Source organism: Mytilus californianus, unplaced genomic scaffold, assembly GCF_021869535.1.
Source record: "Mytilus californianus isolate M0D057914Y unplaced genomic scaffold, xbMytCali1.0.p SCAF_6, whole genome shotgun sequence".
NCBI classification, from domain to species: Eukaryota; Metazoa; Mollusca; class Bivalvia; order Mytilida; family Mytilidae; genus Mytilus; species Mytilus californianus.
Genome location: NW_026262712.1, coordinates 58711775 through 58737315, shown reverse-complemented (window position 1 = coordinate 58737315; position 25541 = coordinate 58711775). Strand labels below are relative to the sequence as shown.

General features: G+C 32.7%; 1 protein-coding gene across 2 annotated transcripts; it reads right to left on the bottom strand.

The window, feature by feature from the left end:
* Positions 1-2573: 2573 nt before the first annotated feature.
* On the bottom strand, positions 2574-14551 carry LOC127704389 (sulfotransferase 1B1-like). Of its 2 annotated transcripts, none has more exons than XM_052208427.1 (6): positions 13997-14551; positions 10053-10256; positions 7479-7802; positions 5668-5768; positions 5142-5304; positions 2574-3324 (listed from the first exon to the last, which is right to left on the bottom strand). In XM_052208427.1, the coding sequence occupies exons 2-6, from the start codon at positions 10246-10248 to the stop codon at positions 3215-3217; spliced, it is 894 nt and encodes a 297-aa protein (XP_052064387.1). In that variant the 5' UTR covers positions 10249-10256; positions 13997-14551; the 3' UTR covers positions 2574-3214. The 2 variants fall into 2 exon arrangements, with proteins under 2 accessions (XP_052064387.1, XP_052064388.1); XM_052208428.1 differs by lacking the exon at positions 13997-14551 and adding an exon at positions 11597-11665.
* Positions 14552-25541: the final 10990 nt, after the last annotated feature.

The window sequence follows — 25541 nt, the reverse complement described above, 5'->3', positions numbered from 1 at the left end:
CTTACCCTTGTGGTCATTCATGCGTAGTAACTTAGTACACGGAAAAAGTATGTACTATGAAAATTAGAAGGCAAATTCAAGCAATATGATTGGACGAGAAGTTGTAAGTATGTGCTAATGATGGATATCGTCAAAACACTAAAGACAGGGGATATTTCAAGGCGGTTCACCGTGTATAATTGCAAAGGTATTTCACCAGATTCTGCAAGTATCTGGGCATCCCTACCATCCATGTATTTCAGGAAAGCAGTGGACTTCAAATATTCAGCAGGTTACGACATGTAAAATCAGCACTTTAATCTTTAGATTTTCTATGTATTTATATTTTCATCTTTATATATTTCCAGGACTAAAGGCTTGTCCATAATAAAACCGTCTTGACCTGCTCGAAAATAATTGTTAGATAAATAAATAAATATAATCTAACTGTTTACAACTGAGTTTACCTGTAAAATAAATGCGCGTAAATGTAATCAAAAGCTGCGCGCAAGCGTAATGACTTTTGCGCGCAAATGTAATGGCAATGCGCGCAAATGTAAATTTGAAAGAGACTCGATATCCAGACTTAGATATTTACACCTCGTCTGGACAATATTTCTGTAGATTGGGGAAACTATTTTATTCTATTCAATTTCAATGATGGCTTAAATATCAATTTGTTTATAATTGAAATATGATTCGGGTTTTAGAGTCAAACATTTCTAAATTCATAGTCTTCGTTTCCGTTCCAATAAAAAATCTAGAAAGAATGGTACACTAGCTAGTTTATGAGTAATTAATTTAAAAACAGACGGGGAACATATTAATAACGATATTGAATAAGATGGTTAATCGAAGAGGGTTATTTTAGAGTAACAGTCGTCAATCTTCTGACTTGTTCGAGCCTTACTCTGGAATTAAATGTTATATTATCGCATGGATTTTGAGGTCTTAAAATAGCCAATGCTACTGAATAATGAGTTTTATACATGATAGATCTGGTTAGAATAGAATTTAAAAAAAAACTTGATTTATTGAAATATTTTTTCCAGGACTGTATTGGTCTCTGGTGCATGAAATTACGCAGTTCAAGTGAGTGGAAACCAGTTGATGTATCTTCTTTTTTGGAAGTCGGAATATGTGACGCCTTGATCTTGATTGATTGATGTTAAAAAAAAATTTAAAACGACTAGTATGCAGTTTTTGATATTTGCGTAATCGGTCACGTCTAAAATTTCAAGTGTTTGAAATTAGTGTTTAAAAAAACTTGAGGCTCTAAAGAGCCTGTGTTGCTCACATGGGTCTATGTTCATATTCAGCAAACGACTTTCTCATTGTAGAAGAGAATAGAGTTCATGACAAAAATCTCTTTTGTGTTGATCTTGTATAGCTGTATTGCTGATGGTTTGGTTTGCGTAGTTTCTCTCTAATTTCTTTAGCTCAAAACACAAAGAAGGGTGAACAATCCTCATTTACCGGCAATCTCTTGAATAAGAAGTGGCATACTAACTATATCGGCAAAATTTGACTTGTTTGTAGATCTTGCCTTGCTGGTCATATTTGTTATTCGAAGTTTCTATTTATCTATTATAACTTTTATCATATAAGGTAAAACGAAAACAAATTGGTAAAATTTGACATTAAAGGGCAATAATTCCAATAAGGAGTCCTCGGACAATTTCCTCCATCTGTCTTAATTGTAGATCTTGTCCCGTTGATCATGTTTGCTTATTTATAAGTTTATATCTATCTATTACAATATTTAAGACAAAAACGCACACAAAAGTGGTAAAACAATTATCTTCAAAGGGCAAAAACGCAAAAAAGGAGTCGACCGACGATTTCGATCTTGTAGACATATTTGTAAATCTTGTCTTAATGATCATATTTGCATTCTGAATCTTTCTGTATCTATTATAATTTTCAAGGTAATTGGCAAAAATAAAAATTTGAATGGTTTTACACTAGTAATTTTTGGGGATCTTTATAGCTTGCTGTTCGGTGTGAGCCAAGGCTCCGTGTTGAAGACCGTACTTTGACCTATAATGGTTTACTTTTATAAATTTTGACTTGGATGGAGAGTTGTCTCAATTGGCACTCATACCACATCTTCTTATATCTATTTGAGGAAAAACGATTATTCTAATAGAGGTAACTTCAGTCTTTGATTTATTGTTCGTTGTTATTTTGTTTGTGTTTTGTGCCTAATAAATTATATTTCAATTTTCAACATATTTTAACTATTTTTTTTATATATTGGGCTGTTACACAACTGTAGCAGGTTAAGGAAGTGTTTGGCACTGAGAAGTTTATTTTAATCCCGCTACACTCTGTATGAGCCTTCCCTATGTCATGATCCAGAGATTGATTGCTATTTGAAATATTCGTGTTTCGTCTATTGTTTTTGCATTAACAAGATAGTTGTTTAATTCTTTTCAATTAAATAACATTTTGCCAAGAGTGGACCTTGCACAGCTGACTATACGGTATGTGTTTTGCGCATTGTTGAAGTCCTTACATTTACATGTTATTGCTACCCTTCACGTCACAAATACGTTTGTGGGTATTTGTCTAATTTGAAATCAAAACACATATTAATAATAAAAAATACATTTATGTAAAACTAAAATTAATGATATATTCATTAATGAAATGTATATTTATATTTCGAGGAGTTGCATGCATATAAACAATACAATACAAATATATACACAATGCAAAAATTATAAAATATCAAACATCATAAATAGCAGTTGTAAAAAAAGTAATAATATTTATGCATGTACTGTGTCCACTCTCAACAGTGCAAATGACGTTTTTAAAGTAAGCTGTATAATATTAAATGAAGAAAGAAGTAATTCTAATCTATCTTTTTCAGATAATTTCAAAAATCCTGGAAAAATACAATTCAAGCTGTTTTTATAAATATTTATTAAATTTACATGTTAAGAAAAAGTAGGTTTCATCTTCAACTTGAATAATGATGATTCTCTCGTTCAATCTCGTAGTTTCTGCCTTTGATACTGTAATAGCATCCATTGTTGATCTCTATATTTTGTTTATTTGTATCCACGATCCATTTCTATTTTCCTCAATTAAATCTGGACATCACCGTACACTATGTTATTGTTTTAATAGCTAGATACCTGAGTGTATATTTTAAATTAAACTTGCCATCTTACATCATTTGGAAAAGGAATGCCGCTACATTTTTTTGTTTCTAACAAATGATACTTTATTCAAAAGAAAGTGTGTATGAACTGTCCTTAAATCTTTCTGTGAAGTGTACACTAAACCGCTCATTTTGTGCAACTGTAAAATGGTTTTTCCAGTCTCCTATTTCCCCTGAAACAGAATTATTGGAAAATGATTTCAATACTAACTATGACAAGGAACCCTTTGTCATTTAAATTTTGTATTGTATGTCATCGATCTAAAACTTTGACATATATGTTTGCATTTAAATGTATGAATAGAAGAAAAGTCGCATGGTAAGAACTTATTCAGGATGTTTGATACTCTGTTTCAAAATAACAAGTTTTTTAAAAGACTGTTTATAAATTGATAGGATATAAATAAAGGAACTAAAAAAGCAGAAAAAAATGAAGGGTCCATGTGCTTGTTTTCGAGATATAAGCCATTGAAAATTTGGCGGGAAATAATTCTCTCTAGATCTTTCATACATTTAACATTGGTACCCTTTTTCATATAAAAATTATGAGAAAATAACAAGGATTTTATAGGATTTTCAAATATGGCTTTTTAAACCATATGTAATAAAATTATGAAAAGAAAAGTAGGGGTTAGCGGGGAAAATTTTTTAATGGCACTACATGGATAAAACCAGAGGATTCCGAATATCTGGCAAAAATTCAAAAACAAGAGGAGCGGACATCCTTAAGCTATTCTTAAAAAAGAGTGTCATCCAAACAGAGAATGTGCATTGAAAAAATAAAAATATTAAATTCGGTATTGTTGTGCCTTTTGATATAGAAACTACTAGAAGATGCCCGCGAAATCGCAGTACAATTGGGCAAGTGTTGAAACAAAGAGTTTTTTTTTTAATTTCGCGGGCGATACATCGACTGAGCATGCGTGAAAGCGTTTAAGACACGGTCTCCTAATTATGTTATTTTCTCAAAAATTGGCGTTTTCTGTGGAAAAAAGATTGTTTCAAAGACAAATTTAGGAAGTACAAAACACTACATTTATACGTCATAACACAAATATTTCCGACTTTGTATGGTTTCAGAGGAGATGCGTCTCAATGAAATCGATCTCTTCCTTTAGTAGTATAATAGATAGAAATAAAATTGAGTCATTTAAAAAAAAAAAAAAAAAAATAACCTTGAAGTTCGTGGTTTTCACAAGTTTGGCTTATGCATAGGTAGACAGTGTTTACTTATGTATAAGAAGACAGTTTTGACTTATGTATTGGTAGTTTTAAATGTTATGGTCGGTTAAACAAGTATGGTGGTTTACATCTCAGAGCAGAGTCGGCATACAAATAAGTACTTACTTGGCACACCTGAATGGAAATGAAAGTATAATTTGATATGGAGCCGAAATCGCGCAATAACTTTTCATGTAAAGACAAAATGGTTTACGGCATTTTGTAAGTTTTTAAGCTTCATGTTCATATATATATATAGGTGATATACTTCCTATTACTCAATAACCCACTTTTCAGCGAATACAGGAATACATTATCATACAACACAGTGCGATCAACATTAAGGCACGATGTGAAAATAAAATACTGTCTTCGTATTTAGATCTCGGTCTTGAAAATAAATTGACAAAAATGGACGACTTTTAACAGAGATCTATGATAAACGTGACTATTTTAGTTTTCCAATTGCCAACTCCTTAATACAATCATCTCAATAGTAACATCCATCTCCCCAATTGATTTGTGTTTACAATTACTTAGTAATTACCATATTGGATTTGATTACTGCATTGCTGGAGATGAAATGAGTTCCTTTAACTCCTGTCTATATCCTCCATATATCAATAGCAGCATTAGTCGGTATTGTACAGAACGACAAAACAGCAAAATCTTGAGGTATTTTCAAATGGATTAAAGTGTTATTATACTATTATTATTGTTAAAACAATGCACATTCTATAATCTCTGTGTACTATATAAGTTATATTACCCTTTCTAAATATGAAGCCTTTTCCAAAAACTACTTTCGTGATATCTAGTTTATTTTGCTGCATATTATTAAAGGACGTTGTTTCGGCAATTTTTTCTATAGTCTTTTCGGTGCATGGTATTCCTAGGAAATTAGCCAATCGCTGTATCTCTCCTTTACTATCCTTTATAGAATAAAATTACAATTCATTAGAGCTTACACTTTGATATCACGTGACCTTACCTGTGTAAATTCCATGTTTTACCAGTCTTATAATATTAATCAAACAGTCATTTAAAATAAAACATGATTTGGTTTCTGGTGTATACTTATGACTTATTACATTGATAATCTAAACACAACCATTCTGCTTAAATCTAAAATTACTTTTTTGTTTCGCAAGAAAGAAGTCCGCTTGTGGTGTAAATTAGTTTAAGAACCTTCTTGGGTTATAAATAAGAACAGCAGTAATTTGTAATTGCAATATTGAGGGGGGGGGGGGGGTCCACATAATTGAAATGATTGCACTATGTACAAGGAGTACAACCTTTTTCATTTCTTCGAAGTAGCAAGTATATATCATGCCAGGAAAATCTTTCTCTGCTTGATCCATTTCTTTCTCATAATTGTACCATGATCCATACGGACCTACAAGTGAAGAACAGAGTTAAACAAATTTGATTATACTGATAATAATAGAAAATATTCTTTAAAACACACATAAAAACCCTTAAATATAGTGAAACAAAACATAATTCGCAATTTAGGACATGACCTTGACTTTGGTCATCGATGTCATTGCAAAAGACCCCATGGGTCTAGGACCTTTGGTTCAAGAGTTAAAGCTAATTTTGTCTTTTCAAAAACCGTTAACAGAGGTTGTGCCCCTTAATGATAGGTTAAATCTCTTCGGTCAAATGTAAAAAAGTTGCGCTTAATGACATAAACATTTTTCATTGTTCACGATTTCTGTTAGTAAAATGTTTTTTTTTTCATATATCCCATAAAAAGTTTTAAGGTCAAAAGTCAAGATCAACTTTTAAAAAGCTGTAAACCACAGTTAAACACCATCAAAAACACATAATTCGCTATTTGGGACATGCCCTTCACTTTTGCTTTTCTGATCTTAGTCAAGGTCACTGGTCCCCAATATTATAGCTGAAGACCTCATGACTCTAAGACCTTTAGTTTCATAGTTAAAGCATTTTTGTCTTTTCAAAAACCGTTAACAGGGTCTATGCCCTTAAGACAAGGTCAACTATTTGGTAAAACTGTAACAAAGTTGCGTCTTTATGACCAAAACATTTTCCACTATTCAAGACTTCTGTAAGTATAAGGGTTTCTGAGGTTTTACCATAACAAGATGTAAGGATAAAGGTCAATGTCAACGTTAACATTTGACCTTGGTGAATTGATGATCATTGGTGAAGACCCTAGGTGGCTACGACTTACAGTTTCTGAGTTTTAGTGAACAGCCGACATCGATACAAATGTAACGAAGAACTAGGGTCTGGTCATGAATACATTCCACCCTTTGATTTATTCTACCTATTACGATTACGGAGTTTGAATGATAACAAGGTTTTCGTTGTTAGTGCAGAAAATCGCAATAAAGGAAATGTTATGGCGTGGTGCCCTAACCACAAAATAGCTTTTGGTCAACCAATACTTGGTACATAATATTATGTCAACTTGTAGTGTAATTTTTTGGGGAAATGTCGTTAAAGTTTTGCGGGAAACGAATAATAATCAGACGAAATTTAGTAAGGTCTTTGCTTTCACTATAAGGAAAGACCTTAATAAAATAAAATACACCAAAAGGGCAGTATAAAGTAATACAAAGCATAAGTCCAAATTGAAAGACAACAGTATGGCAAAAAGTTTAAAGGACAAAAGTCTTCAACTCTGATCGTGCTTTTCCTAAGTTAAATCCGAATGCTTCTGTCCTTAATCGATCTACATTGTACGATAGTATCTGTGCAAAATGTGAACATTTTTTCTATATTTCCGATCTTTTGTGCAGTTGGACATATAATGTGAAGATGTGTTCGTCATTGAGGATCATTAGGTGAACTATAGAGTCTGACGAAGTTTGTCTTTTTTTTTCTATATAAGAATATTGCAGATTCTTTGACGTAAATCACCGTTTTATTATTCATCCTGAACATGGATGAAATAGTATTCACTAGGTGTTAAGCAACCCACAATCAATCAATTAATCTCATGTTATGCATATTACAAAATTAGAACAAATACATATATTTTCTTTATTTTTTTACCAGTTTAACTGTGTGGATCATTTGAATAAATGTCTAGATAATGAGTTTCTTTTCATGATTTTGGTTGTTGCTAACTTACATTTGTCTGACATCCACATTTCGAAAAAATCATCCCATGATCCAGTAAAATCCTGTAATGGGTCACTCTTGGCATGGTAGTAAAACGAGACACAGACATCTTTCGGGTTTCTAATCATATGAATAATCTTGCATCTATTTTCGATGTGCTTCTTTGGTACATATTTAAATGAGAAATGAGTATTAAGTAACCTTGGTGATGGCAGTGCTTCTAGGACTGAGAGATCGGGAATAACTTCTAACATCGTCGAAACTTTGCTACTGGAATCTAGTTCTGTTTTGTTTCTAATTAACATATTGGTAACTTCGTTGACCCAGTGCGTTCCTTTGGAGAAAATACACGGAAAAATTAAACAACCACGTTAATACACAGGTATTGTTTCATAAAATTAAAATAAATTGTTTAATAGGGATCGATTTTGTAAGTCAGCCAATTGTGAATGTTCCTTTCCTAAGTTCGGAACCTCGTCATGTGTCGTGTTTAGTAATATCTTAGTGAGTTTGTCATGAGAAATTGGTGCTGACGTTTAATTTGGTAACCTATTTTGAATTTATTCCCATCTTGTCTAGAACCGGATGCATTAGAGCCCTATAAATAGTTTATAATATCTAATTTTTGATTGTTACTATGGTTACAGACGGATATTTGTGTTTTGTTAAGTTGTTAGGTGACTGACTAATGACAATTACCATGCAATTTATTCAAGATGTTACAAAGGTCACTGACTAATGACAAATACCATGGAACTTCTCTTTATAAAAAAAAATGAACAATTTTAATGAACATGGGTGAATGATAACTGTAACATTTAAGTGGTCAGATCATCCGCATGATGATATTAAATAGATAATTAGAAACCAGGTACTGCTATGAATACTGGCGTAAACAAATGTCACATCCCAACAACTATTTTTATAACTCTGAAAGATGGAATACGTAGTAAAAAAGTTACCCTTCATATTATTACTGCAACTGGATAGCCTTTGTTAGTGGCTTCTGCCTGTAAGTCTCAGATGGAATCAGCAGCCCATGAGCCAGTATGTTGGTACTGGCATGAAAATACGGATATTATTTTGATTCAACTTTGCTGTTATTAACTTTGAGAAATCATTGAATATGAAGGAATATATCTCTATCATGAAAAGCTCTGATTCCTTGTCCAGTTATGGCTATACTTTCGGTCAATTTGGTTGATCAGCTCATCAACGTTTGTATTATGTATTGGATTTTCAAATGGTTTGGCCTCGAGCATCACCGGAGACAATGCACATCTTGTGCAGTGAAATTGGTGCCGTATTTTATAATTCTTGAAAGAATACTCATATTTATAAATTGTTTGTGCGCACAAAATTATCGTGTAAGTGTTTAATGAATTATCTGTGTAATATCGATTTAACGAAGAACCGGAACATTTCATTAGTCTTACGAACATCTGCATGATATTGAGTTGATGACTAACGATTAGTTATGAGTCGACAGATTCCAGCGGAACAAATTAAACTGACTGTTATAAAAATTGCTTCAAAATTTCAAACGTGAAAGATCATATTGCGCATGGTATGTTGTTTTGTAGATGTATATATAATGGAGTTTACTGGATAGGGAAAAGTTGGCTAAGACTAAAACATACAGTAAAAATAGGTAAATAGTGAATGATAAGCAAAAAAAAATGACATAAAAATTACAAAATACAAGAATATAGACAAAGTCCCACGCCCCCAAACCTGACAATCATATAGTAAAGGGTTTTAATTGGAATTACAGAATAGAGAATAATGGAGAAAATGTGCAGATTATAGGGCTAAAATATAAAGAATAGAAAAAAAAAGAATGGAGATCATTGGGGAGGTTAGAAAGAGAACAGGATGCAAAACTTATAAAGAATAGAGAAAAATGGTCTAAAAAATTAAAAGAATACAGAAATGTAGGACCCCCCATCCACACCTTCATATTAGTACATGTATATTCAGACAACAATACCTCTGTCATCTGATATACTAAGAAAAATATCACAATCATTGTAACAGCTCTAATATGTAAATTCGACATAGGACATGTAAATGTATGATAGACAAATACTACTATGTGAATTTCAGATGTTCGGGAAAATCTCTTATAATTAAAAGTTATTTTCTTAAATGATGATTCATTTGATTATGTGGGTACCAATTTTTTTTAGATTGCAGAAAACTTGCATTTTTGTGGATTTTTTTATTTCCAGTGTTTACGAAGTCTGCATACTTCCCAATAGAAAATTTTGAATTCGCTGAACATTTCAATTCAAGATTCTCCTGTACCCACGAAATCCGCGAAAATTTTATAACCAATTAATAATAATGAATCAAAAATGTAGTGTTTTAATAATATAAGGGAGCTGTCATTCGCTTTTTTGTGTAAACAAAAGTCAGGAGAAACTAATAAAAATGACAGGATCGAATAGAGTGAGAAAAAAATGCAGGACAGAGATTACAACTAAAAAAAAATGCAGGACAACATTTTTCATCCAAACCCTCCCCCCCCCCCCCCCCCCCCCCCCCCCCCCCCCCTCTTGAATTCAAATGGTATCTCCCTAACCTGATTTTGGATATGTGCAGATCATAATATCTGAATCTCTGGACTGAATTTCCCTTACGTCTTGTAAAGCTTTCTCTACTCCCTTTTCTCTGATTGGAATGGTAGCTGGGAATCGTACTCCTTTAAACTCTGGTAATGGAATCGGTGTCATGGTTTTTTTCAGTTCCTTGAGTTTCTCCACATTCAAATCCATCATTTACAAAACTTAAAATCAATTAAAGAGCATACTTTTAATTGCATTTCATACTAAACAAATATTGCATAGAAGTTTAAATAGTCGCCATTGAACATTATATTCAATAGTACTTCAAAATCTAGTAACCGTTCCCACATTTAATAAAATGGTCTGGAAGTGGCCATGATTTTTATAAAACCGTGCAGATATTTTGAACCTCTATAAGTTTGGTCCCAAAAGAAGAAGTAAAACACATTGTATTTCCAACTAGGACAGTTTTTCTTTAACTAATAATTTTTCAAAAAACTTATTAAACAAAATTTTTGTAAAGAAAACCATCTAATAAAACACATAAATTTGAATCTATGAATTATCTTCGAAAATAAAAATATAGAAAACGTTACGACGTTAACTGTGATAATTTTACTACACTGCATTTTTAGAAATCGTAGCCACACTGTCTTGCTATTTTTCTTAAATCTGACATCAGCGAACGACACTTTCCACCGAATCTATACTGACCATGAGCAATACGAGGGGAGCTACATATCGAGTTTGTTTTTATTGCTGACTATACAGTATGGGTTTTACTCTTTTTATACCTATGAATTCTTATACCCACTTCATTTGAACACCGATTGATAGCTGTAACATTGGCAATGATATCACAACTCATTATTTTTATATTCTATATATATAGATTCTACCACTGCATCGAGTGTGATACGATATTTATCCACTCGAAACAGTTAAATTTTCAAATTTAAAACGCGAGGCTCGCCGAGCGTTTTAAATATTTAAAATTTAACTGTCGAGAGTGGATAAATATCGTATTACACGAGATTTGGTGGTGGAATCTGTTACTAATGATTTTCAAACAATACGCAGGCAAATTTATTCCTTCTTTTCAAATGATCTGTAGAAAGATGTGTTCTTTCTATGTGACGTCATCAGGCATGGTCGCCTTTTTTCATGCCGAAACAATAGGAAATTCAGAGGAAAGCAAGAAAATTCGACGTCATAATCGGATTTTAACCAATGAAGAACTGAGATCCAACGAACCGCACATTGATTAAATTTTTTTTATACAATGGGTGCAGAAAGGGATAAATTGACGAAGAATTAGAGAAATATATATATCTATAGGAGAAAAAAATAAAAGTGGATTAGTATGTGCATGAACCAGCCATATTTACAAAGTGACATAAACAGAGTGCAATAAAAAGTGTAAATTCAAAAATTTTTGCGATATTTTATGTTACAAAAATTGTGACTGAAAAGTTCACAAAAATATAAACACGTATTTCGAAGTATGATCATAGCATTATTCGTATGCAATATTTCCTAAAGTCGAAATGATTGATCTTACATTTTTCCCCATTAACTTGTTCAGTAGTTGCAATTATATATAATATACTTTATTGCAAAAAGTAAAACCGGCAAAAAATGTTTGGACTCGATGGTATCTAATATCCGGCACGGTGACAGAACATTAATAGACAGAGAAAATGTAGGTTTCTGTTTATGTATTTGTTATTTTTATGATATGAAGAATATATATACATATATAACTATTTTCTATTGTGAGATGTAAAATTTTTTCAAACGTTCTAGATAACGAAGAAGTAAGTAAAAATGCATGTCAAAATGACGAATTGAGTGAACCTTCAAGTTGCCTCGAATTTGTTTAATATCTGGTTAAATTGTTCACATTGTACGGGACGAAAGGTACGGAAAGAAAAAATATTGACACGGGGATTGCAAAACTAGCCACTTTGAGCACCCCAATACTTGTATTTCTGTGTATGGAACGAAAGAAATGGGTCATGTCAAAATGGAAGGAGCCGGTTTTGTCAAACTTAACATTTACCAATTAATCAAGAAAATAAGTTCAAGGTCACATAAATAGTCATGTGACCATATGAGCAAATATAGTTGACCTATTACTTATGGTATTAGAGATACGGACTTGTGTTACACATTTGTTTTCGTTCCTTTTTTGTACATTAATTAGGCCGTCAGTTTTCTCGTTTGAATTAATTTGTTTTACATTTGTGATTTGGGGGCCTTTTATAGCTGACTATATATGCGGTATGGGCTTTGCTCTTTGTTGCAGGCCGTACGGTGACCTGTAGCTGTTAATTTCTGTGTTATTTGGTCTTTTGTGGAGAGTTGTCTCATTGGCAATCATACCACATCTTCTTTTTTATATTGAACACGAAATGTTAACCTTGATCATGGGTATCAACCATTATCAGTGTGACATTCACAGCTAGCTGTTCATTTTGTTAGGAAATCGCTGATATTTCTTATAAAATTCTACGTTGGTATACGATTTAGTTATATATATATAACATTAGTGACGAATCCAGGCGACGTATAGGTCGCACGCCCCCACCCCAACCTTTGATGGCCCCAAAAAAATTAAATGTTTTTTACGAATTTTTTTTGTGCTTAAAATCGTCCAAAAAATATGTAAGTTGTTTGAATTACGCCCAACTTTGAAAAATTAAACCTAAATCCGTCCCTATATATTGTCAATAATATATTGACCAACGTCAATGTACGATAATCATAACACAATGGAGAGATAACAGAACCGTTTATTTATAGAACTATTAATAAAATAATCATTAATAATTGCATTTTCTTGATGGCCTGAAACTAATATACAAATATATACTTAGTATTATCCTTTTCTCCCCATAAACATTCATTTTCTATGGCGATTCTGCATGCATATACATTTGTCTTCTTATCATGTCTTATAATAAACACTTAGTCTCAAGAAGGTTTATTTTAAACGATCATAGGAAAGATTACACCCCTTGGTAGATTGGATTACTTATATAAAGATAACCATCCTGTTTTGCAAGAACATCACATAACAAATGTGCGTGTTTCAATGTTTAAGACCGTAAACTCTAATTTCAAGTTTGATCACTTACATTTACATATGTCATATAAAAAAAGTATAGAGAACTTAAACCTCAAGAAAGAAATCGTTTTCCAACGAGCCACCAGACTCCTTTTAAACGCCGAAGTTCAATTATGTTATGCGATTATGCATTTTTTCTTTGACAAAACCAGGTTCTGCCTTGTGAAATCTAGGACAAAACCGGGTTGTACACATTGACAAAACCGGCTCCTTCCATATTGACATGACCCATTTCTTTCGTTCCATACACAGAAATACAAGTATTGAGGTGCTCAAAGTGGTTAGTTTTGCAATCTCCATGTCAATATCTTTCTTTCCATACCTTTCTTTCCGTACATTGTGAACAATTTAACGAGATATTAAACAAATTCGAGGCAAGGTTCACTCAATTCGTAATTTTGACGTGCATTTTTACTTATTTCTCCGTTAATCTAGAACGGTTGTAGAAAAAACTAAATCTCACAATAGAAAATAGTTATATATGTATATAAATTCTTCGATATCATAAAAGTAACAAATAAATAAACAGTAACCTACCTTTCTCTGTCTATTAATGTTCCGTCACCGTGCCAGTTATTAGATACCATCGAGTCCAAACATTTTTTGCCAGTGTCGTTTAGACACAGTGATAATATACACAAGAAACATACAATACATGAAAAAAAATGTTTTATACATTGCAAATTTACAGGGTTTTTTCAGTTTTACTGTACGTAACATAAAACTATTTCCTTGTACCAAAGCTACATTGTATATTAGTTAAATTCTGAAATAAATATTTTTTCAACACTTATCTTGGTTGTAAAATGAAATTCTGTAAAGGATACTTACTTGAAACGAACTTTGAAAATCGCTTAAATTGATGTTTATACACACTTATATTAAACATGTCACTAATACAAATCTAGAGCTACGACGTTACGGTCTACTTTATGACCTTTCAACTTTTGTTACATATATATAATTTTCATATATAATGTTATCTCATTGAAATATCTTACTGATATGATTTTTATTTCAAGGTAATGCTTTTGTAATATTTTTTTTTTCAATTAATTCATCGCGTCGTTACACCTCCAAACTGTTACAGTATACACAAAGACCGGCGTGAATATACATTTTGTAGCACTGAATATTTACAAATGATGAATATACACTCACTAGGTAAAAGTATACGTTGCAAATATACATGATATAGTTCATGGGTAGTTTTATTGCGTGTATGTGTTTTTTAATAGACAAATAATTAAACCTTGTTTGTTACAATGGTAACATGTTTTAAAAAACAATGCTGTTAACATGGTTAAACGCCAAACACTTCTATTTTGATACTCAGTCTATCGATATGCATTCATAGCGTAAACAACATAATTATGTACTAATAAAAGCACACTATTTCACCCACCTTATTGTTATCTAGTTATAAACGATATATGAATCTTCAGAACAGAGTTGACCTTCATTTTCCAATACTAGTACAGAGGGCAGGCAGAAAGCGGAGGTGTACCATATAAATAAAATAAGATGTACTATACATGTACAAGCTATAGTCAAAGTTTTGTTAATACGTTGTACATGTACATAGATCAAGACAACATTGACGAGGATTAAGTCTTAAAAGTATTAAAAAGGAATAGTTGTTACACCACCCTCTCCCCCTTTTTCCCCACGTTTAAACGTCTAAGTAAGGGATCTCGTCGAGTCAATGGTTCTCTGGAGCTATATGTTTTATGCTAATACTACCTCAGGCAAAGATGACCTTGGATTGAATTAAGCTATTTAAGGCCTTTTTTTAGGTCATATAGCTCTTCAACGGTTTCGGTTTGTATACATCATTGGCTTTTAAGGGTCTAGATGGGGGTCCTTCGATTCTGTAGTATTTAATTTTTTAGCCATATCTCTATTCTTAATTTATAAATACATTTTGCCAAATAATCTCTATTCTTCATACATTTTCTCCATTATTCTTTATTCTTTAGTTTTTGGCCTATTTTTCTCTATTCCTTATTTTCTAACCATTTTATATTCCACGCGTTTTCCATTATTCTCTTTTCAATAAACCCCATCAAGACCCTCTTTAAAGTTTTAATTCGTACGTTCATATTGAAGACAATGTACTAATCTCTAAAAGTAATTAAAAGAAAATGTTCAATATTACCCTGTTGGGTTCTTGTCTAAAAACATTTAGTATGTGTAATATTTGAGGATAATAGGATTAAAATATTTTAATTATTTTTTTTTACAAAAAAATATACCCACAATTCAAACGCTAAAATCTACAAAGCTAACTTGTAAAAACATTATATAATATACATTTTTACTAAGTGTTGTCAGGTCGAACGGTTTTTTCTAACCGTTTACTCGGAAAATCTTCGAACGATTAACCAATTAACCTGTAGTTAAGTTATAGTTATAAATATACAGACCTTTTATCAAAACAATAAACTTGTTGTTTATTACCCAAATATCAAAATGTGTACAAACAGATATCATTGATGACGTTTGTATATATCACTACAACAAATAACTGTTACAAACACTGATTTAGGTTGGCTTATGAATTGTCATGGCAACATTTCATCAAAATTCATTCAAACAACAACAACAACAACAACTGTTACAACAACAGTACACAACCAAATTATTTCTCTGTCAAAATAAAATCTTGATGACGATTGAACTAATCATTGTATAACAGCTGGGCGATCCAAAGCTGGTGTACTGAAGGGCGGTCCAGTCAGCAATATTTCACAAGTAGCAGCTGGGATATCCATAGTCTGCATAAAATCAAGTAAATTACTCTCCTGTTGTGTATATAATTATTCCATGATATTACCATCATGACGGATAGATGTATGAAGACTGGAGCATCTGAAAAATAAATAAGAACAGCAGCAACATAGCTCAATGTATATGGGTCGAGGAGGGTGGGTCTAAATTTTTCAACATCTTCTCATCTTGGTTTTAAATGTAAATGTGAACTATCAAAGTGCACGAAGTTTTACGGCAAACTCTCGCATGCTCGAATTAGCATAACAATAGCAATACAGGACGACTCGATTTGCCAAGCCTGTCAGTACAATTATTTGCTAATTCAATAAACGAATTTAATTTTAATCTAATTAAATTATACTATTGAATATATCCTTTTATCAAAATAATAAACTTGTTGTTTATTACCCAAATATCAAAATGTATACAAACAAATATCATTGATGACAATTGTATATATCACTACAACAAATAACAAACACTGATTTAGGTTGGCTTATGAATTGTCATGGCAATATTTAATCAAAATTCATTCAAACAACAACAACAACAACTGTTACAACAACAGTACACAACCAAATTATTTGTCAGTCAAAATAAAATCTTGATGATGATTGAACTTATCATTGTATAACAGCAAGGCGATCCAAAGCTGGTGTACTGAAGGGCGGTCAAGTCAGCAATATTTCACAAGTAGCAGCTGGGATATCCATAGTCTGCATAAAATCCAGTAAATTACGCCAACATTATCATTCGAACTATAAGTAAAGAATGATAAGCCGCCACAAAATTTACCCATGACAATCCAAGACATATAAAAGCTATGAGCAACTTTAACAACATAGCACGCAATCAGAATAATTAAACTTAACACATGGCTTACGTAAAATCTCTTTGTTCTTACTGTGCTATAATCTGGATGATGCACAGCTAAGGTATGTATTAACTACCTCAGATATACTGCACAGTTCAAAGGTACCTTTAGGGGCGGATCCTGGATTTTGAAAGACGTTTAATTCCATAAAATTACACCGAGTGTAGCGAGACTAAAAACAATTTTGACGATTTTAGTGTAAAGATATGAAAACGAAAGTGTTTCTAATTCCTCAAACAAGGACATAAAATATTTTATGATATTTTGTGTACAATGTAAATCTTAAATCAGTGTTTCAAAGTCAAACCAGCTAATAACTATTTTTTTAAGTCTGCCAAAAAAGGAATGTATTTTAGAATATCCAAATAAATGAAAACTAATTTGGATTAGTTTTGTGTTCAACGGAATACATTACGACTTTTTGAATATTTATTCCTATTAGGTGACTATTTTGGGATCGAATATAATGTCGTCATGTCTTCAAAAATTAATACAGTAGAAAAAGAAATTTGGGGGAGAGTTTAAGATTGGAAAGTGAAATGTTTTTTTCTGTTTATTTAACATTCCAAATTTAGGTACTAACATCTCTCCTCGGTTCATCTTTCTCTAGGAAAGAAACGCAATTAATCTAATATACTCAATAACCTTTTCAGTTATGATTTGTCATTCACCGATTTGAAAGAACATCAAACGGAACTAAAACTGTAAGAGATGTAGGTTATACGTCAATAAGAAAGCAATCAAACGACAAAAAACAACAAATGACATCTAGCAGGCAACATATAGTTTTCAACAGTAGATAAAGGTGTCTACACAATCGGTCAAATTCTTAATCGTCACTAATTTATATAAAAATTGTGAATACATTTAACAGAAACAACAAAAAAGAATCTACGGTACCCATTAAATCGCAATTCTTCAAATAATGTAACAATTTAGGAAGAAGCCTAAAAAAAAAAGCTAACACTTTAAAACTTACCAAACTTTTACTACGTAAAGACGTATTTCCCCCATTCTTTACCCTACAATAAAAACTTTACTAGGAAACGTGGATTGTGGAATATCGTCCGCATATTTCGAAAACGTTCACGTAAATTGATGGCGACATGTGTCAAAACAGTTATTGGCCAATCAAATCGGTATATATCATTAAATCTGCACAGTCGGGATGACCCTTTCACCCGAACTCCTAATAATGGCCACCCGAGCCGTGCAGATTAAATGATATATACCCACTTGTTTGGTCAATAACTATAACATATTGTGTATTTATCATTTTTACAGCAACCAAATTTCACTACCGGCTATATATTGATGTTTTGTTTTTTAGTGTCAACCAAAATTATGTTTGTTTTATTTTTATAATATAAAACAATATGGATGCTTAATAAATGTTTCTATTGATGATTGTTGTTGATCAAAAGTAAATATCATTTCCAATAAATGACAAATGTACTCCGTCGTCAAAATATGAAACTGTGACGGTTGTCAAAATCAGGATACATAACCACAATTCCTCCATATGTTAGTATTCAAGCTTAAGACATCACCCCTCTTTCATTAAGCTCCTATGGCATGGTCATTATTGAGTAACGCCAGGAACGCCAAGTAATAATGCTTGACCATATAAGTGAACATTTTATAAGCATACGAGATAATATGCTTTTTAAGTTTAAGTGATAAAGGAGATCATCACATGGTACCTTACCAATATCATTCCCAGCACAATGCAATATTAAAGCTTGTTTAATTTTGCTGCACAAGTTGAATAGGTTGTAAATTGTACCAGCAACATTTTTCCATATCATACCAGACTTGCCTGCCCACCACAGAAGCAATTGTACATTTTAAGTGATCTAAATTATTACCTAATTAACTGTTCTTTGAGTGATCAAGAGCATGGCAAAGTATTGAAGAACCAACAATCAATATTTCATCAAGACGAGCAGCTGAAATCATAATTTATTTTGTTAGCTCAAATTTTTTATAACGCTCTATATATGCAGATTTCTAACGACCTAAGTCAATATGGCCATTCATTGCAAAATGTGTTACCTCATCTATTCGAAACGAATACTTGTTTTGATTACAACCAAATAAGTCTTAAATTAGATTACGTGTTGCACCAGATTCTTAAAATGCCCGTAATAGGCTCAATTTCTCACGTGTCTGATTGAAAAATATTTTAATAACATATTATTTGGTAAAATATTTCTTGATTAACCTTTTTACTGATATGTTGTAAATCAAACTTTTAGATCTATTTTATTTTACGTCAACTGTTGAAGCCAGCAGGCTGTGTATTTATATTATTTTTAATTTCCCGGATTCTCAAAATGCACAAAATGCTAAATGAACGAAAACATGGATCTAAATGATGTATTTTCATCAAGAATTATGTGTATGGCTCATCCTGGTTGGTCGCTGTTTAGTCGAAACTTTTGAAAACTAGGTATTCCGGGTACGCTGCATTATACCAGATACAATGTTATTTATTTTCCTTATACCCAAAAGAACTAAAGTACAATAATTCTTGTCTACGCTGTGACGAGACACTTAATCTGAAATGCAGAATTGATACTTCTAGTCTAAAATGTTCAAAATTCCTTCAGAATGGTGGCTGAATGTGCATCTACTGAATAATGCCAAACTTTAAATCTCTCATATGTGTTACGAAAATACAATCTGCATCTATATTTGTAAAACCAGGGGGGAAATGCTTGTATGTGAAACTTTCCGAATAATGACAAACATACAATAAGACTAATGAACTAACGAAATTCATCATGCGCAAGTATTTAGTGTCTTCTTAATAAACATTATTTAAAATTTTTATCATAGCTTTATTATCATGATTTTTTCTTATTATGAAATAAATAACCACATAAGTTAACAAGACAGAACAATATGTATCAGGTCTAAATATGAACAAGTCTAAATTGAAAACAATATCAAACCTATGATTGCGTTCGATAAAAACCGCAATTTTTATACGTGTGCATGCAAAATAAAGTTCTAAATATGATATATATCAAACATTATTCAACCTGAAACCTTCAGAAAATTCCTTATACAAAATCATTGTATCTTGTTTGTTTGGATGATAAAAAAAGAGCTTATTTAACTCTTTATCATTGATAAAGCCTTTGAATACACCAAACGTCCAACGGATAAATGAAAAATTCTGAAAAAGAGAAAATTAAATTATTGTTAAATATTTAGTTTGCATCATTTTTAAACGTGAAATCTATCTGCTTCCTCTGGTTCTAAATCCTCAAGTCGAGTTATTTGCTCTTTGAAAATGTGTATAGTACTAGGTGTAAAAAATTTAAACATGTCTCGCTGTAATGCGATATGTTTCCATACATGTTTTCATTTAGAAAGCAATGATAACTTGTCCTTGATATTAACTTGTAGAGAACAGAAATCTAAAGGGTGTGTCAATTTGCATTTTGAACTGTGTATAAACAGATAAAACAATTCTGTCAATAACACGCACCTTTAACGTTCAATTCCATGCATGTTCGACTACCTATCCAATAAGATGTGGTATGCTTGCCAATAATGAGACAACTCTACAACAGAGACCAAATGACATAAGAGATTTCAACTGTAGGTCACTGTATAGCCTTCAACAATGAAAATAACCCATATTGCGTAGTCCGCTATAAAAGGTCACGAAACAACAAATTTAAAACAATTCAAACAAGAAAACTTACAGCCTATTATATATGTACAAAACAATCAATGAACGAAAAACAAATATGATATATACAACAACAAAAGACAACAACTGAAATAATGGCTCCTGACTTGGGATATATAGACACATACAGAATGTGTCGGGGTTGATACACTTGTCTTTTGAATTATATTACTTTTGGATTCCCCATTTGCTATAACAGTGTACCATGAAATGCAACCAATAGAAGACTAATTTCTTGTAAGATTGATTGCAATTCTTAACCTAAATTGCTGATAATAACAATAGATCTCTCAAAACAAACCCGTATATCTCTAATTATTGACACATAAGTAATCAATTCACTAGCTAAATTTGGAAATCGTTGTAAAATCATCTTCATATAATCATATATTAGCCTATTATAGGTGCCTGCAGGTCACATTACCATAGATCTGCACCATAGTCTATCATAGGTGAATGTAGGTCACTTAACCACAGATCTGCACCATAGTCTATCATAGGTACCTGTAGGTCATACAACTTTTTATCTGCACCATAGCCTATCATAGGTGCCTGTAGGTTACACTGCTATTTATCTGTATCATCGCCTATTATAGGTGCCTGCTGGTCACAACACCATAGATCTGTACCAGAGCCTATCATAGGTGCTTGCAGGTCTCACAGCATTTTATCTTTACCATAAAATTGAGAATGGAAATGGGGAATGTGTCAAAGAGACAACAACTCGACCATAGAACAGACAACAGCAGAAGGTCACCAACAGGTCTTCAATTCAGCGAGAAATTCCCGCACCCGGAGGCGTCCTTCAGCTGGCCCCTAAACAAATATATATACTAGTTCAGTGATAATGAACGCCATACTAAACTCCAAATTGTACACAAGAAACTAAAATTAAAAATAATACAAGACTAACAAAGGCTAGAGGCTCCTGACTTGGGACAGGCGCAAAAATGCGGCGGGGTTAAACATGTTTATGAGATCTCAACCCTCCCCCTATACCTCTAGCCAATGTAGAAAAGTAAACGCATAACAATACGCACATTAAAATTCAGTTCAAGAGAAGTCCGAGTCTAATGTCAGAAGATGTAACCAAAGAAAATAAACAAAATGACAATAATACATAAATAACAACAGACTACTAGCAGTTAACTGACATGCCAGCTCCAGACTTCAATTAAACTGATTGAAAGATTATGTCTTCATCATATGAATATCAGGCACAATCCTTCCCGTTAGGGGTTTAGTATCATACCATCATAACATATATGAGAAGAACATAACCCATAGTCTATAGGTGCCTGCAGGTCAAACAACTTTTTATCTGTACCATACCCTATCATAGGTGCCTGCAGGTCACATTGCTATTTATCTGTTCTATGGTCTATCTTAGATGCCTGCAGGTCACATTACCATAGATCTGTACCATAGTCTATCATAGCTGCCACCAGGTCACATTACCATAGATCTACACCATAGCCTATCATAGGTGCCTGCAGGTCAAACAACATTTTATCTATTCTAAGGCCTATCATAGGTGCCTACATGTCACATCACCATAGATCTTTACCATAGTCTATCATAGGTGCCTGTAGGTCACTTCACTATAGATGTAGGTTACACCGCTTTTTAGCTTACCTTGCCCAATGGACCAAGTGAGCTTTTCTCATCACTTGGCATCCGTCGTCCGTCGTCCGTCATCGTCCGTTAACTTTTACAAAAATCTTCTCCTTTGAAACTATTGGGCAAAATTGAACCAAACTTGGTCACAATCATTATTTGGAAATTTTGCAGTCTTTGGTTATTATCTTGAATATTATAATAGATAGAGATAAACTGTTAACATCAAAAATGTTCAGCAAAGTAAGATCTACAAATAAGTCAAGAGACCAAAATTGTCAATTGACCCCTTAAGGAGTTATTGCCCGTTAAAGTCAATTTGTCACAAATTTTCGTAAATTTTTGTAATCTTTTACAAAAATCTTCTCCTCTGAAACTACTGGGCCAACTTTAACCAAACTTGGCCACAATCATGATAAGGGTATCTTGTAAAATGTGTTCGATGACCCCGCCTGCCAACCAACATGGCCGACATGGCTAAATTTAGAACATAGGGGTAAAATGCAGATTTTGGCTTATATCTCTGAAAATAAAGCTTAAGAGCAAATCTGACAGGAGTAAAAATGTTCATCAGGTTAAGATCTATCTGCCCTGAAATTTTCAGACAAATCAGGCAACCCGTTATTGGGTTGCTACCCCTGAATCGGTAATTTTAAGGAAATTTTGCAGTTTTGGGTTATTAACTTGAATATTATTAGCTCACCTGCTTGCATGGCTCAAAGGGCCAAGTGAGCTTTTCTCATCACTTGGCGTCCGTCGTCTGTCTCCCGTCGTCGTCTGTTAACTTTTACAAAAATCTTCTCCTCTAAAACTACTCGGCCAAATTTAACCAAACTTGGCCACAATCATCATTAGGGTATATAGTTTAAAAAATGTGTCCGATGGTCCCGCTTGCCAACCACCCAAGATGGCTTATATCTCTAAAACTAAAGCATTTAGTGCAAATCTGACAGGTGTTAAAATGTTCATCAGGTAATAAACTATCTGTCCTGAAATTTTCAGACGAATCAGACAACGCCTTGTTTGGTTGCAGCCCCTGAATTGGTAATTTTAAGGAAAATTTGTAGGTTTTGGTTTTTATCTTCAATATTATTATATATAAAGATAAACTGTAAACAACAATAATGTTCAGCAAAGTAAGATCTACAAATAAGTCAGATGACCAAAATTGTCAATTGACCCCTAAATAAGTAATTGCCATTTATAGTCAATTTTAAACAATTTTTCATAAATTTTTGTAATCTTCTCCACTTAATCTACTGTGCCAAATAAAATTAAACTAAGCCACAATTTTCAATAGGGTATCTTGATTGAAAAATGTATTCGATGACCCTGCCATCCAACCAACATGGCCGCCATGGCTAAAAAAAGAACATAGGGGTTTACTATAGAAGTGTATGGGAAAAATTCCGATATACAAGGTGATAGGACGTGTCACTGGAATCGGTCACATTTTCCAGCTTGAAAATATGTGAATATGTGGGGAAAACTATCAGAAATATATGATAAGGTCAATAAAGTTTTCATTACTTGTTATATGAAAAGCCCTGTAACTGTCTTGGTGTTACGAATGTGTTTTATCCACAAATTTCCCCTCTTTTGACTATTATTATTTGGTATTCCACTTTTCCAACACACAACACACGAAACCCAACCAATACGGGAAAAGGTTACATTATTACCTACGCAATATATGAAAAGGTATACATTTTTAAATTCTAAATTATATGAAAAGAGTGGGGTAACATAACCCCAGCGTCACCCCTATCAATTAAGTATTATCCCTACACTGTTACACGTGTTACACGTGTTAGATTTGGTTAGTTATACATTTTGCTGGTACATGTATCTATAGAGCAGAATACAATTAATGGTGAGTTTCAGATCGAGTAACTGGTGACACATCTTTTTAGCTCACCTGGCCCAAAGTGCCAAATGAGCTTTTCTCATCACTTGGCGTTCGTCGTCTGTTAACTTTTACAAAAATCTTCTCCTCTGAAACTACAAGGCCAAATTTAATCAAACTTGGCCATAGTCATCATTAGGGTATCTAATTTTAAAAATGTGTCCGATGACCATGCCCGCCACCTAAGTTGGCCGAAATGGCTATAAATAGAACATAGGGGTAAAATGCAAGTTTTGTTTATTATTTTGAAAACAACATCAGCAGAGAAATCTGACAGAAGTAAAAATGTTCAGAATGTTGAGCTCTACCAATTTTCTATAAATGTCAAAACTGTTAGACAACTTCTTATAGGAGTTATTAGCCTTTAATTTCAACTTTAACCATTTTTTCAATGTTGCAAATAATTTGAAAACTATAATAGATAGAGAGAAACTTTAAAATGCCAAAATGATCAGCAAGATAAGTTCTACAAATAGGTCAAACATGGTCGACATTTTCAGTCGGCTCCTTATTAGAGTTTTTGCCTTTTGATGACGATTTTAACATTTTTTTTGTATTTGTCTTATATCTTAAAAACTATAATAGATAGATAGAAACTTAAATACGCAAAACAGATCAGCAAGACAAGATCTACAATTAAGATACTATAGAGGAAATTGTCCGACTACTCCTTATTGGAGTTATTGCCCTTTAATGACGATTTTTACCATTTTGCGTTTTGCGTTTTGCCTTATAAGATAAAAATTTAAAAAAATAAATAGACTCATTGGTGGACTTGGACTGTTTTCTGCTCTTTGTTCATGTTGTCTCTTTGACACATTCCCTATTTCCATTCTCAATTTTAAAAAATGTTCAGCAAGGCAAGATCTACTAACTAGTCAAATTTTGCCGATATAGTAGTAGACTGTCACTCCTCACAGGAGTGATTGTCCTTAAATGAGGATATTTTTACCGTCTTTTGTGTTTTGAACAAGAACTAAAGAAGATAGAGAGAAACTAAAGAAACTAAGTGATCAGCTATACAAGATCAATAAAACCGAGATTTTTGTCATGAATTCTATTCTCGTCTACAATGTTGGGGAGTGTCATTTGTTGAATTGGCACATAGACCAAAGTGAACGACACAGGCTCTTTAGAGCCTCTAGTTTTTTGAGACCTTGGGATTACGATTTGATGTTAACATTTTCGTGTATTCCAATTATATAATTTCATATATAGAATGAAATTTGAAAAAATAGGCAGACATTCCGACAGAAATCACAAAGTAAATATTATTAGTTACATAGTGTGCTAGTGACCTAATACGGTATATATGGGGTCAGCAAATTCCATATGGGGTGAGAGCGGAGCTCGAATCCCCATATGGAATTTACTGACCCCATATATACCGTATTACGTCACTAGCACACTATGTAACGAATTTATCTTAACGACTAGTAAAAAGGCTTGTAGCTTTAACTGTTGTTACGCACTCATTGGCACTCATACCACATCTTCTTAT